The 15701-nt window shown below is 40.2% G+C and overlaps 2 protein-coding genes across 2 annotated transcripts; both read left to right on the top strand.

Annotated features, from left to right (window-relative positions):
* Window positions 1-6664: 6664 nt before the first annotated feature.
* LOC120737119 (olfactory receptor 2AT4-like) lies at window positions 6665-7687 on the top strand. Its single transcript, XM_040037616.1, has one exon. It carries the CDS (start codon window positions 6685-6687, stop codon window positions 7675-7677), a length of 993 nt encoding a protein of 330 aa, XP_039893550.1. The 5' UTR covers window positions 6665-6684; the 3' UTR covers window positions 7678-7687.
* Window positions 7688-13048: 5361 nt separating this feature from the next.
* LOC120736995 (olfactory receptor 52E8-like) lies at window positions 13049-14178 on the top strand. The gene has a single exon (XM_040037427.1). It carries the CDS (start codon window positions 13213-13215, stop codon window positions 14176-14178), a length of 966 nt encoding a protein of 321 aa, XP_039893361.1. The 5' UTR covers window positions 13049-13212.
* Window positions 14179-15701: the final 1523 nt, after the last annotated feature.

The raw sequence follows: 15701 nt of genomic DNA, 5'->3' as shown, positions 1-15701 counted from the left end.
CCAGGCTTTGAACTTCTCACGTGCTTTTTTTCATGTGTTTATGCCCTCACCAAATTTAAAATTCTTCTTACCTGCTCCTTGTTATTAAAATCAAGTAGTTTTTTATGTCCATTTTTTTTTTTAATTTAAAGTTATACTAAGTAATTTCTTAAGGTTATCTAATATAAAAAATAATAGTGTCCTGATAAATATACTTTAATTAATGTGTAATTACACCACCCAATTATTCATTTGAAAATATATAGGAGCAGGTGCTGGTTTGTGGAAGTTTCCCCACCATCTTGAATACAGTGGCTAAGACATTCTACCTAATAACATTTTAATGTATGTTGCTAGAGACCAGGCACATACACAGTACTCTTTGTAAGTTTTTAAAAGTTGTAACTTTTAATTTTAGGATACCAAATACGTTTTTCAAACTATATGTGATCACTTCATATGCATCTTTCTCATAATGCCTTTCACAATGCGCTCTCTCCTGCCTTATTTCCACTTCATCCACTTTCTCCTCACTTTAAGCTTCATCTTCTGAACTAAAGTCTGGACTCTAACACAAAAAATGGCCATAAACATGCTTATTTATCCTCCATATTCCCAATCACAATTATTTATTGTCATCAGATTACACACGCGACTCTCCAGTTTCCTGACAGCTGAAAATGGCTGACTAAACAACAAGAACAGCTTAGCTGCGAGTGTACTAAATTCACATTTTTCCCTCTGATAAGCAGTTTGACTGTATTCTCACATCACATGAGAGTTTATTCACTAAGTTTCCAAGTCCAACAATGTTTGATCGACTTCAAAGGAAGCTTCACTAATGCTGGCTAACAGCAGATAACAGCAACAAAAACAGCATTGCGCACTGACAGCCTCCTTCAGAGTAAATCAGTAAGGACACTAACAGCGGTAAACAGAATGATAAAATACGAAAGACATCTATCAAATATCTATACTGTTTCACAAGTTTAAAATGTTTTCTGACTGCCCTTGTAACAAGGTATCCATTTGTTTTTCCCTGTTTTTGCTTCATTCTGTGGCTTTTAGTTTTGTTGAGTTTTTTTTTTTTTTTTTTAGGAAGAAAATCTTTTCACTGTAACTGTGGAATGAATTCATTCTGCTGGCTGTAAAAAACATATGCAGTTAATAAAAAAATTTTTTAAAAAAAACAACAACATGATTTTAACCTATTTATTATTTAATTTAAAGGACTGCAATATGACGAGCTAAATAACCAGGGCTGCACATAAGTGGTCCGCAGGTGCGCATTCGCTGTCAAAATAAAAAACGCGCACAAGATAAGAAGTTGCAACGCGTGTTTGCGTACATAAGATTTTCTGGAGGAGGACAGACATTTGTTTAGATGTCGAAGAAGCAAGATCCTCTAAGCAATTACTTTGGTTTTCCTCCAACTCCAAAGAAATGTCAGAAGGAGTCCGAACCACAAAAGAAGCGCGTATTCTCGGAAAAGTGGTTGCAGGAGGTGAGCTGGCTTCAAACAAATGATGAACACACAGAGATGTGGTGCGGAACGTGCCGTGAAAATCCCACTCCTGCGGACAAAAACAGTGCCTTTTATATGGACGCAAACGCGCGTTGCAACTTCTTATCTGGTGCGCGTCTTTTATTTTGACAGCAAATGCGCACATGCGGACCACTTATGTGCACCTGTGTAAATAACATAATGTTCTGCTGGGTGTGTTGTTGGTTTTCCCTCGATTTCTGAGTCGACAAGCGCCTTTGTTACTGGGACCAGTCATTTTAAGAAAGGCCCCCATTAGAACCCATGAGAAATGCAAGAAATGCATTATTGTTCAGTCTGCAATATCTTTCCCAGAACAAACAGCAATTGCAAATAACATACTAAAAATAAACCTGAAAATCAGTTTAAAACAGTGTACTATGTTGCAAAGAGTGAACTACCACTGGCAAAATTTAGCAGTCTTTGCAAACTTCAAAAAGCAAATGGCCTAGATCTTGGTTCCACTTGCCTCTTACCCGTGACTTCAGTGGAAATTTCAAATTCAGGATCTGACACAGACTGATTCATGTTCTAGAAATTTCTGTTCAATTAGAACCAAATATTTGAGTTGATGATTGTAGTTTTTATACAATGTTGTAATTTGTTTTTCAACAATTTTTTGATTAATGTTTGTTTCTGTTACAATATTATACTTTAATGTATAATATTGTAAAGGAAACAAAACATCAATCAAAAAATTGCTCTCTTTTTTATTCGGGCTACTTAAATTTATTTTGGGCTACCAAAAACTGAAGAGTCCCTGCCCGAAGGGCTATCGGGGATTTTGAAATTTTGCGAGCCCTGAGATATATTTATTTTTTTTATTACTTTTTTGTTTCAACAGCATTAAATTTAAAAACTGTACTTTTGAGTTAAAATGTATATTTATAATTTTAATAAATGACAAATTAAAAAGGCATGAACATTTTTTTTTGTATCGAAAAAATATTGAACCGTGACACCAAAGTATCGAACCAAACCGAATCGTGAATTTTGTGTATCGTTGCACCCCTAATATAACTACCTAAAATATACTTTTTTAACTTAAAGCATGTCACACAAGGTTCAAGGTTCAAGGTTCTTTATTTGTCACATGCATAGTTATACAAGTATAACACACAGTGAAATGTAGCCTGACACGCTCCTCGACATGTGCAAAAATTGGGGGGGGGTGTAGAGGAAGAACATTATATATATATATATATATATATATATATATATATATATATATATCTACATATAGTATATACACTGGGTGAATGTGCAGTAGTAGCAGCAAGCAGGTGAATTCTGTACATTAATATGAATAGACATCTGACTATTTTACAGGATAGACAATATAAACATATTTAAAATTAAAGGAATTTGAAATGTACATTGTGCCTTGGTTTAGAGTGTTTGGAAGAGAGTCAGTCAATTATAGATGATGTGAGAGGGCGGGTGTGTGTGTTTAGGGCACGGATGGCTTGGGGATAGAAGCTCCTCTTGAGTCTCTCTGTCCTTGCCCGGAAGATGCGGAACCTTCTACCAGATTGCAGAAATTGGAACAGTTTGTTGCCAGGATGGGACGGGTCCTTCAGTATCTGCGCTGCTCTAGTCCGGCATCTCCTGGTGTAGGTGTCCTGAAGCGGGGGGAGAGCAATCCTGCAGCAGCGTTCTGCTGTACGGATCACTCTCTGGAGAGCTTTTTGGTCCTTCACACAGCTGTTCCCAAACCACGATGTCATGTTCTGTGTGAGGATGCTCTCCACAGCGCCTGTATAGAAAATCCTGAGGATCTTTGGAGAGACCCTGAACTTCCTCAGTTGTCGTAGGTGATACAGGCGCTGCCTAGCCTTTTTGGTCTGAACCTGAATGTGGGCAGCCCATGTCAGGTCTGAGGAGATGTGGACACCAAGATACTTGAAGGACTGCACCCTCTCCACTGGAGCTCCATTGATGATAATGGGCTTGTAGTCTCTGTGCTGACCCCTTCTGAAGTCCACCACCAGCTCCTTGGTCTTGCTGACGTTCAGCTGGAGGTGGTTGTCCTGGCACCACGATGCCAGATTCTTCACTTCATCCATGTAGGCCGCCTCATCGTTGTTGGAGATGGCACCCAACACCACTGTGTCGTCAGCAAACTTCACAATGGTGTTGGAGTCGTGGGTGGCCACACAGTCTGAAGTGTAGAGGGAGTAGAGCAGTGGCGAGAGGACACATCCCTGAGGTGCTCCTGTGTTGATGGTGATGCTGTTGGAGAAGCACCTGCCCACCCTCACCACCTGAGTTCTGCCAGTGAGGAAGTCCAACACCCATGCACACAGACGGCTGTTAAGTCCCAGTTCCCTCAGCTTTGTGAACAGTCTGCAGGGCACTATTGTGTTAAACGCTGAACTGTAATCAACAAACAGCATTCGCACATAGTTACCCTGTTTCTTGTCCACATGGCTGAGAGTGGTGTGTAGGACGTGGGCGATGGCATCCTCTGTGGATCTGTTGGATCTGTAGGCGAACTGCAGCGGATCTGTGGTGTCTGGGATGGAGGAGGAGATGATGTTCTTCAGCAGCCTCTCAAACACCTTCATTACTACTGAGGTCAGTGCAACTGGCCGGTAATCGTTCAGGGATGAGGGTTTGCTGTTCTTGGGCACAGGGATGATGGTGGATCTTTTGAAGCATGTGGGGACCACAGACTTCGCCAGGGACTCGTTGAAGATGTAAGTGAACACACCTGCTAGCTGGTCAGCACAGCAGCGCAGCAGACGGCCGGTGATGCCGTCTGGCCCCGCCGCTTTCCTTGTGTTCACTCTCCTCAGTGCCGCTCGGACATCATGCTCCGCGATGCTGGTCACCGGTCTCTCGCTGATGACGTCACTGTCCTCGGTAGTCAGGCGGTAGATAGCATTAGCCGCCTGGCTAACCTCGAAACGGGCATAGAACCGATTCAGCTCGTTGGTGAATGCAGAGTCGGCGTTGATCGGCGCAGTGTCCCTGGCTTTGTAGTCCGTAATGGTGCGTAGTCCGTGCCACATACTCCGTGTGTCGCCCTAGTGGAAGCGGGACTCCACACGTTCCCGGTACCGGCGTTTGGCATCTCTCACCGCGCGCTGCACGAGGCCGCTTTGTAGGCGCTCATATCGCCAGTGGTGAGACCCGCGTTGTAGGAGGCGGTCCTGGCGTTTACTGCAGTGCGGATCGATCTGTCCATCCACGGTTTCTGGTTTGGGAATGTGGTGACTCTCGCAGTGGGGATAATCTCCTCCGCTAGCATGTTGACGAAGCATACTGCTACTTCCGTAAACTCGTTGATGTCGACTGCGCATGCTCTGAACATGTCCCAGTCTACGTTGTTGAGTGCGTCCTGTAGCGTAGCTTCTGATTGGGCAGTCCACCGTTTTACTTCCCTCGTGGTCACGTCTTCCCTCTGTATGCTTTGTTTATACTGGGGAATGAGGAAGATGGCGTAGTGGTCAGAATTAGTACTTTGAGCATGTATACAGTTTTTAATTAATCTTAAGAGTAACTGGTAAAGTACGGAGCCCCGCAAGGGACATGGGAGAAAAAAAAATTAAGACGGACTTTTGCGAGATCTCGCAAAACAAACTCGGGATCTTGCAAAACTCGCAAAAGTTTTAGCCACATTCTTCGGAGGCCGCCAGCTCGAAGCCAACTGGGAGGTCGAGGCACGATGTGCCAGGAAAGTGGTGTTCCTCCCGGCTGTAGTTGTTAGGATGCCTGGGTCGTTGACCCAGGGTTTTTGAGTTTATTATATTATTTATAATTTTTAGTCTTTGGTTTCTTTGTTAGAGTTCTGTCTTTTGGTTTATGTCTCTGTGTTATCCTTAGTTGCTGTCTCCCCTGTCGGCTATATCCCCGTGTCCTGTCTGTGTCTGCCCTGGTCCCACGTCTCTGTTCCCTCTGTAGTGCCTGTCTGTGTGTCTAAGTTCAGTCTGTGTTATGTTTCCTGTTTTACTTTGAAAGTCCGTGTCTCATGTAAATGCGTCTGGCTGTGCTTCCTTTGTCTCGTTAGGCCTGATTTGCCCCAGCTGTGTTTCCCTCCTGTTACTCATTCCCTGATTGCTCCCTCTGTGTATTTAAACCTTGTGTTTCTCTGTGTCCGTGTCGCGTCGTCCCTCATGCTGTGTGGATCGCCTTGTGTGTTTTGTTTATGAGTTTCCAGTTTAGTTTAGTTTGCTTTTTTTAATGACTTTCCCCTGCCAGCAAATAAAGCTGAGTTTTTGTGTTTAAACCTCATACCTGAGTGCCTGCATTTTGGGTCCAACTCCTGCCACACAGCGACTCATGACAGTAGTAGGTCTTGACCTCCCGTTAGCTTCGAGATGGTGGGTGTCAGATCTCCGAAAACGTCGGAGCACTTTTGCAAATATGTGATGTCTTGTAAACCGAGCAGATGTCTGAACTACATTCACACCTCAAAATATCTTAAAAGTTTATTTTGTGACCCAGAATGAGTAATATTACAACTAAGTAGCTGCCACCATTGTTGGAATTCAACTTTTGCGAGATCTTGCAAAAGTTTTGCGAGATCCCGAGTTAGTTTTGCGAGATCTCGCAAAAGTTCATCGTAATTTTTTTTTCCTCCCATGTCCCTTGCGGGGCTCCGTAGTAAAGGACTTTTTCCTTTACTAAAAAATACCATTAATGATGCTCTCATGGACTGACTGAATATTGAGCACTGACTGATCCACAGAGAATAGAAAAATGGCCAATAGCACACCTTCATCACAAGGCCATATAGTGCAAGAAGTCTTTTTAAGCAGAGAACCAGGAGACAAGTCAGCAGAGTCTACCCCAAGGCTGTATGAGAAAGGTATATATAAACTGAGCTAATTAAAGTATAAATCATTACTATGTTAATTTATATTGTTAAAATTTAACACAAAAAAGCTTTGTTTGTATACAAACATTCATGGATCGAAATCCTTTGTTAAAAGAAATAAGTAATCAAAAAGGATGAAAAACAATAATTTATAATCTTAGCAATATAAATGCATTAAATGGTACAATAGGGTTAACAGTACAGTGAAAAGAATCTAAATGAATTGGTTTGATGCTGTACTTTATTGTGAGTTTAAATGTCATCATGTAAATGATGAGCCTTAAGTGTTTTATCTAAAGTATTATATTTACTAGTGTTTTAAGGACGTCTCCCCTCCATCATGCCTGTGGAAAATCATAGCAGTGTGACGGAGTTTGTCCTTACCGGATTCCCTGGACTTCATCAAGAGTACTATGGTCTTGTCTCAGCTGTATTGTTTTTTGTGTATTTGATAACTCTGATAGCAAATGCTACAGTTATTTTTTTATTTGCAACCAACCACAGCCTCCATAAGCCAATGTATTATATCATTTTAAATCTGAGTGTATGTGATATTCTCTTTAGCACAACCACTTTACCTAAGATCATAAGCAGATATTGGTTTCAGTCAGGAAGCATTTCATTTACTGCCTGTTTTATCCAAATGTACTTTGTCCATTATTTTGGCACAGCTGTTGCATACATTCTCTTTCAGATGGCTTTAGATAGGTACTTGGCTATCTGCCATCCTCTCAAATATTCACATATTCTCACAAAATCGAATATTTTAATTCTTAGTATTACTGGATGGACTGCTGCCAAGGCATCCCCTTTAATGATGGTCATTAGAGCATATCCTCTTCCTTACTGTGCCTCAAACATAATCACTCACTGCTTCTGTGACCATATTGGTATAACAGTCCTGGCGTGCACTGACAGGACCCCTTATGCCATTCCTGCTTTTGTATTTGCAATGGTTGTGCTACTGGGGCCTCTGGCATTTATCATTTTCTCATACTGCTCTATTCTCATAGCAGTGTATAAGATAGCAAATGTGCAAAGCCGCATGAAATCATTGTCCACTTGTAGTACTCAGCTGATTATAATATCCCTCTACTTTATACCCAGATGTTTTGTATATTTAGCCCAAAATGTTGGCATTACATTTAGTGCTGATGTGCGAATAGTGATCATCATGCTGTACAGCCTTGCCCCACCAATGATCAATCCACTCATATACTGCTTAAGAGCAAAAGACATGAGAGAAAGCCTGTTGAAACAATTCTGCAGAAGAATTGTTCCAGAAAAAGCTCAGGTTGCAGCTATTAGTAACTCGTTAAAAACATCACCTTAACATGCTTTAAATTATCCTATTCTAATGGGGAGCCAAAGTGATTCTTGTATTTCATTAAAGAGTCTTTTGCTTGGTTAGTGTATAGAAAAGTGTTATATAGTTGATTTTCAGTGGTATCTCTCGCAGGGTACAGAGTCGACACTTCCTGGCATGTGACTTAAATTATTTATTGCTTCTACTGAATCTAGAAAATAATCTCAGAGCACAAAGTAGTTCTATGTTAATCAAATTGGCTGTTTAACATTTAGTTCTTTAGTTTTGCTTTTTAATTTAAAAACCCCACAATAACAAGAACTTTGCTGTATAATATTAAGGTGTATGTTTTACTTTTTCTGTTTTTGGGATGCTTCACTTTGTTTATAATTTTTTTTAAGGAGAAATTGTATTGGAATGTAATTATAGAAGGAATTAATTGTAGTGTCTGTTAAATCATTTTAAACTGGTATGCAACTGAATAAATTAGAGGGGGAAAATGCATCATTTCTATTATTTACTGTGATATTTTTTATGTTTTAAATAATGATGCAGCTTAATCATCATTTATAACAAATTTTGCTAATATATGTATGTGTGTATGATTTCAAATTTTCATTTCAATTAAATTTAAAATTCCCCCTTTAGCACCATCCCTTTTACACCTACAGTTGAGATGAAGTGAGGACTTCTGAGAGTAGAAATCAACACAGTGTTCTTGGAATCTTGAATTGAAGTGTTTGGTTTCAAACACCAGTCTGGTGGTGACCCTGTGGAGGTAACTACAGCATCTGAAAGACGGTCATTTATATGGGCAGAAATCTGTGCCATCAGAAACTGAATTTGAATAAGTTAAATTTGAATTATTCGGACTGAATCTGAATTGTAGCTTGAATAAATGCTTTTAAAAACTGAATTTGAATTAGCCTAATTTGAAATTCAATTTATTGGTTTGAAAATGATCATCACTAAATTGAAATTCAATTTTATAGTTTGAAAATGAATTCATTTGCTTTGAAACTGTATTTTATCCTTTAAAAATTTAGTTCTCGAATAATTTCAGATTCACTTCTCACCATTCAGTTTCAGTTCTACAATTCAATTTCATTTCCAAAATTCCGTTTTCTGGGACTTACATCTGGTTCCGGTTCAAGAGTAATAGAGCGCCGATTAATAGAACTACGTTTTACTAGCGGACCGAAAGTGTCACTGATGGGAATCTACAGCATCTTGAGCTGAATTAAGACTTCAGAAGTCATGTCGAATGACCAGCGGATAAACTCTCAGGTTGGTAATAAATGTATTACATGTATAAGAACGAGCGTCATGTTAACAAATGATAGCCATACAGTAACTTTTATGCTTATTGTAGCTTTTAGCTAAAAACGCCCTGGATTCAGCTTTGACAAACAAATATGATCGACTGTTTCTAGTAGAATTCCAAAGTTGTCATCTTGTACCCTCTTAGAGCCCTGTATGCTTGCAGAGACCCCTACAGTAGGGAAACATGCAAAACAGTGTCCAAACCTTTGTAGTTTAGCTTTATTTATGTCTTGCAGCATCCCAACTCTTTAGCTAACTTAATAACTTTAGCTAAAGTGAATAGTTAGTCTAATTCATTAGTGCAGCATTACCTCTCTCAGTCAGGAATTCATAATTCAACCCTTTTAGAAAAAAAAACCCCAAAATAAAACAAAACCAATTCCTGAAGCAACTTTAAGGAAAGTATATAGTGTTCATATATGTTATTTGAGGAAAAGAGCTTTGCATCATACATGTCTCTCTTTATCTGATAAGCAAATTGGCATATTATAGATTAGTAAATGTTATTCTGACTTTATTTTTAATTCCAAAGCACCATAAATTTCAGACACCTCCACAGACTTTTTCTGCTGTGAATTGTTTGTCTTCTATTAGCACTTGTATCACTTTCATTATGGGAAAGTCTTAAATCAATCCTCAATCAGAATAAGAACATGAACTTGGGCTCTATTAACATTTTTTTAACCACATCAAATTTACCATTGCAGGGACGCTAGGCAAATAGCAGCAACCCCTGCAGAGGGCATCACTCCATCACAGGGATAACAGAGAGACAGACAATCAAACACTCACTATCACATCCTACAGCCATTATAACCACTGAATTAATTCACATTTCATATTAAATATCTATCTCTACAACTGTCCACTCTCATCTAAATAACATCTTGAGACTCCAGCCTTATACCTCCAGCATGGACTACTGCAAAGCTGTCCAGTTTTGTCTGCCTATTAAAGCCCTGGACATGCTGCAGTTTGTTCAAAACTCAGTTGCAGAGTTCTTACCCACACTAAGTACTGCAAATATATCACTCCCTCACTTACACACTTCCATTGGCCCTATTGCTTCTCAGTGATCTGATCTTTTCCACTATATTCCATCTTGGATCCTTCGTTTCAGACATAAAGGAACTCTCCATATGTCACACCAGACTATGGTCATTTAGGCACAGAGCCTTCAGTGCTGTTGCCCTCATTCTCTGAAACAGGCTACCTGTGAGAATCGTAATGCCCTGTCTCTGGTCAATTTCTAAAAACTTGAAATGCCACCTATTCACTGATGCCTTTGGCCTTTGATATTTTTGTTTAAATCGAACTTGGGCTTCTTAAAACGTGCTATGTAAATCTGATGTATTATTATTATTGTTATTATTATTATTAATTAAAAGCATCTGTCAATATGTCTTTGGACTGTAGGAAGAAATCAGAACACCCAGAGAAGACACACACAGACACAGGGAAAACAAATAAAGGCTACATAACAGGACTCAGTTCAGCTGCAAAGCTGCAGTTGCCTGGAGTGTACAGCAACTATAGTAATAAAAGATGCTGAAAATCATGAAGCTGTCATCAGGTCTGCTGTGGTTTTGTTACAGTGGTGTCGAAACCCAGCAGGGGGACACCGCAGACTCAGGACCGGGCCAGCCAGGGAAGGAGCTGGCCCAAATGGGCCACAGGGAGTAGGACTGATCTGACCACCGGGTGCAGCTGATCATGAGTCTGGCAGCTCAGGTTGGTTCCTGGCCGACACTGCTGCCACCCCCACCAGCGACCCTCGACGTCACTGGAACTGGAGCCCGGACTAGTCCGGCACCCATGGGTGAAGCCAGCCAGGATGCAGCCTGCCTCTGCATCCGTCCCCAAAGCTCGGGTGAGAGCGACTGGTGCCCGGCAGGGGCCTGCACCCATTCCTGCTCCCCTGCTCCACTGAACAACTGCTGGGCCCACCACTTGAGGTTGGCGTGCTGGCTAGACTAGCCTCAGATCTGCCAGATGTCAGCACGTTGAGTGGTCCTGTGCGCTGGCCATATGGCAAGCCGCCTGGGAGCTTCCCCTCACATCCACGCCTCCTGCGCTGGATGCCCGTCGAGCTACCTGTGAGCCCTGGCTCACGGCCGTGATTGCTGCGTCACTGCCACATGCCACATGGGTGGCCCCCAGACAAGCTCTGTGGTTGCTGCTGGACATGTAGGCAGCCCCTGGACCCAACTCTTCTGACACCTCCCTGTCCCTGGCCCAGGGGCCGGGAGTGTCGACGGTCAGGGCCTATCCCTCTCCCGCTCTCGAGAGAGGACACTGTAGTGTTCACCTGGCATAAATGGTCAATTTTTAAAGGAGTTCATTGACTTTCATACACCTTGAAGCTGTCCAGACTGGTTATAGTCAGGGATTTTAATATACACATTGAGGATGACTCTGACCTCTTTGCCAGAAGTTTCCTTGGCGTCATGGATTATTTTCATTTTACACAGAATGTGTCTGGCCCTACACACACCAAAGGACACACACTGGACCTTGTTTTTACCTTAGGATTAACCAGTGATTTTATTAGTTCTGAGGACGTTTTTATTTTGGACCATTGTTGTATTGTTTTTTCCTGTCTTTCCATCTGTCTCTCTCTCCTGTTTGACATGTGGTTAGCTCTTGCATCTTAAATTCCTCTACTGCTGCTAAAATTTCTGATGTTTTTAATTTATTTTTACATTCCTATAACAATGTTGATTTATTAAAAAACCTTTTTAATAATCATCGTTGTGGAATATACGAGGCACAGGTACACGCACAGGTATTGCCAAGTTCCACATTTATTCACACGTTTCACAGGTTTATGCTTTTCACATAGACTGACAGCTCGTTCCCAGCTGACGTGTGTCGTTTTTTCATCCCGCCACCGCTCTCCGTCTCACTATAAAACAGGGGAGGGAAAACCATCGTCAGTCCATAATCACCATCAGCTGTTCTTACCGGCGTCTCCCGTACCGCCCCGTTGAGCCCACTGCACCACTCCTCCCCTGCAGCCGCGCCCGGGGCCCCGCCTCCGCCACAATCGTCTTTCTATCTTTAGGCTCTCTTGGTTTATTTGCAAAATCTTCTATTAGGAATCTTGGTGTTACTTTTGACCCAGCTCTGACATTGGACGCTCATGTTAAATCTCTGGTCCGCACATGTTTTTACCATTTAAGAAACATTGTGAAGCTGAGTCCTATTGTTTCATGCTTTGAAATGGAAATGATCATTCATGCATTTGTTTCCTCTCATTTGGACTATTGTAATTCCTTGTTCACCTGTTTATGTAATACCTCCTTGGAACATCAGCAGGATGTTCAGAATGCTGCCGCAAGGCTTTGACCAAGTCTTTCAAGTACTCCCATGCCACACCCCTGCTGATCCAGCTGCACTGGCTCCCCATAAAATTCAGAGTCCACTTTAAGATTATGATTTTGACATTCAGGACTCTGCATGGACAAGCACCAAAATACGTCAGTGATCTTTTACATCCTTACATCCCCAGCAGGTCCCTGAGGTCATGTGATGAGGGCTTGCTTGTTGTCCAGCACACGAGGCTGAAAACAAAAGGTGACAGAGCTTTTGTAACTATGGCCCCCAGACTTTGGAACTCTCTCCCATTGAGTTTGAGATCTGTGGACTCACTCACCTCTTTTAAAAAACAGCTAAAAGCTCATCTTTTTAAACTTGCCTTTGGCTGATTTTTGTTTTTATGTTTTAGCTTTGGTGAAGCACTTTGTGATTTTATCTTGAAAGGTGCTATATAAATAAAATTTTACTGACTTACTTTACTTATGTACACTCTTGTTTAGTACTTGTTTCTCCAGACTTCAGTTACTGGCATGGAATTTTGCAGCCAATGCACTGCCAAATCTTCAGGGAACAGCACTTTTTGACCAAGAATAATTTATTACAAGCTAGCTTAGCAGGAAGAGAGAAGGATGTGCTGAAGGGTGTCCATTGAGGATACAACAGGTCAGACCTCATAAAAGATGGATGCTGCCTACCACCCAGACACTCTTTTGAATATAGAGCTGCAATCAGAAGCAAAAGCCATACTCAAAGTTTGTAACAGAGATCATCTAATTAATAGCTTTTTTCTAAGACCACCTTTTAAATAGCTTTTTTTAATGATTTCTGGAAAATGATTAATGTATAAATGTTATAGTGCATGTTAGTAGTATATTCTCATATCAATATTTCAAAGCTCTAATCAAATTTGTTACTGAAACTATGATCACCAATGTAACAAGGATGAAAAGCTTCTTCATCCTTGGATTTCCTGGACTTTCACCACAGTATTATGGACCCATATCAACTTTTCTTTTTTTTGTTTACCTAGCCATTGCAGTGGGGAACATTTTCATTTTATCATTTGTTGCCTATGAAAAGTCCCTGCAAAAGCCAACATATCTGGTCTTTTGTCACCTGGCCCTGAATGACTTGACATTTGGCACTGTGACACTGCCAAAAATCATGTCAAAATATTGGTTTGACAATAGTGTTATTTCATTTTATGGCTGTTTTACGCAAATGTTCTTTGTTCATTATTTGGGATCAGTAACATCTTTCATCTTGCTGGTTATGGCTCTTGATCGATTTGTTGCAATATGTATTCCTCTTCGTTACCCTGTTCTAATTACAAACAGTGTCATATCTGTGTTGTGTGGGTTTGCTTGGTTCATACCTCTGCCTTTGATGATAGCTGTTGTACTCCATGCCCTAACTTTGCCTTTCTGTAAATCAAACATCATTGTTCAGTGCTACTGTGATAACATATCCATAATAAGCCAGGCTTGTGGAGACGATGTTAGAATTGTTGTAGTCACTTCACTCTGTTTAGCCATGTTTTGTCTTTTGCTTCCTCTTGCATTCATTTTGTTTTCCTACATTTCTATTATTGTGGTTATTATGAAAATGTCCAGTTCTGCAGGGCGCAAAAGAACCTTATCCACTTGTACTTCACAAATATTTATCACATGTCTTTTTTATCTACCCAGATGTTTTGTTTATGTGACTTATGCTGTTGGATTTTCTTTCAGTTTAGATGTCCGCATTGGGTTGATATTGCTGTACAGTCTTTTTCCTGCTGCTGTTAATCCAGTCATATACTGTTTCAAGACTCGCGACATTAAACACATGCTGATGAAGAGGCTGAAGAAAACTAAAATTGAATTAGAGATAAATCTTTCACCTTAATATGTAACTCTGAAAAGTGAATAAATAAGTCAAAAGCAGGATATGTCTTTCTCAGACACTTATGAGAGTAAAGACGTGATGATTTTCACAATGTAGCCCCTTTTCAGTATTTTTCCTCCCAAACATGGATTCCACTCTTGTTTATTTTTTATTTATGTGTATATTTCATACATAATTATGGCAAATTGTACTGAAAAATGTTACTTCTCTTGTAAGGTGTAATGCTCAAAATCTGTAAAAGTGTAAAAGTATGCTGTTTACCCACAATATTAAACATAGGTTGTATGAAATCAATCAAATTATGCAATCATTGAAAATACATACATATTCCTACTTTAGTACATATTAGTAATTAGACATATCAGAGTGGTTTTTGTTGAAGCTGTTGCCTTGAACCCGTAACTACAGTTACACATTTGCATGTAGGCAAGACACATTTTTTAACTTGTCTTTGTTTTGTTTTTCAAGTCAAGCCTTCATTAGTATCCTGTCATCTAATTTTTAAGATGTGCAAAATCTAATTTAACTTTTTCTTTCATTATAAAGATGTAATGATTATAAAATAGTATGTGATGTTATAGACATAGACTCAGTATATTGTTGAAACTGATCAAACTATTGCTGTATATGTTTATGATGTGTCACTGTGTATTTAGGCAGACATACCAAGAATTAAATACAGACATATGTGTACAGCGTTTCTGTTTCTGTCCATATTCTTTAAGTAATATTGTGGACAGGCTTTATCATTTTTAATGATACATTTTTTTTTAAATCCCAAAATAAATAATTTCATAAAAAATGAGACTTCAGGAAAACACATGAGTAGAACAGGTGTACATTGCCTTTGCTTTCTCAGTTTGACTGCCCTCACACCTTTATACATAGCTCATTGTCTACAAGAAGCTTTGTAACAGTTTCTCATGAGGCTTTGATGAACAGTAGTATCATGTACTGTGTGCGGACAGGCACGGTGGACCCAAAAATGCAGACTCACAGAGGCAAATGTAAACTCAAAACTCATCTTTTATTGCTGGATTGCAAAAGGAACAGAAAACTAACTATACTGGAAATTATAACAAAGCTTAAACTGGCAGAAACACACAGCATCGGATGAGGGAGACAGCAACACAGGCGAAGGAAGACACAGGGTTTAAATACACAGAGGAGGCAGTGGAAGACAGATGGGAAACACAGCTCGGACAAATCAGACCCAACGAGACAGGGACAGCAACACTAGAAACACTGACATGAGAGACAGACTTTCAGGGTTAAACAGCAAACATAACACAGATGTTGACATGACAATGGGATACAGCTCACAGGGGAGACAGAGCAACCATGGAACACAGAGACAAATGCCAGAAGACAGAGAATTCTAACATAGAAACCAAAAGACTAGAAATGATAAATAATGGCAAAATCAAAGGTAAATGATAATGCAAAACTCAAAACACTGGGTCAACAACCCAGGTACGCTAACAAGTAGCAAAATAAGCTGAGGGATCAGATGGACTTCTCAG

Source organism: Simochromis diagramma, unplaced genomic scaffold, assembly GCF_900408965.1.
Source record: "Simochromis diagramma unplaced genomic scaffold, fSimDia1.1 OVJJ01000463.1, whole genome shotgun sequence".
Classification (NCBI taxonomy): domain Eukaryota; kingdom Metazoa; phylum Chordata; class Actinopteri; order Cichliformes; family Cichlidae; genus Simochromis; species Simochromis diagramma.
Note: the sequence above shows the minus strand (reverse complement) of the source record. Positions and strands in the feature narration are given on the sequence as shown.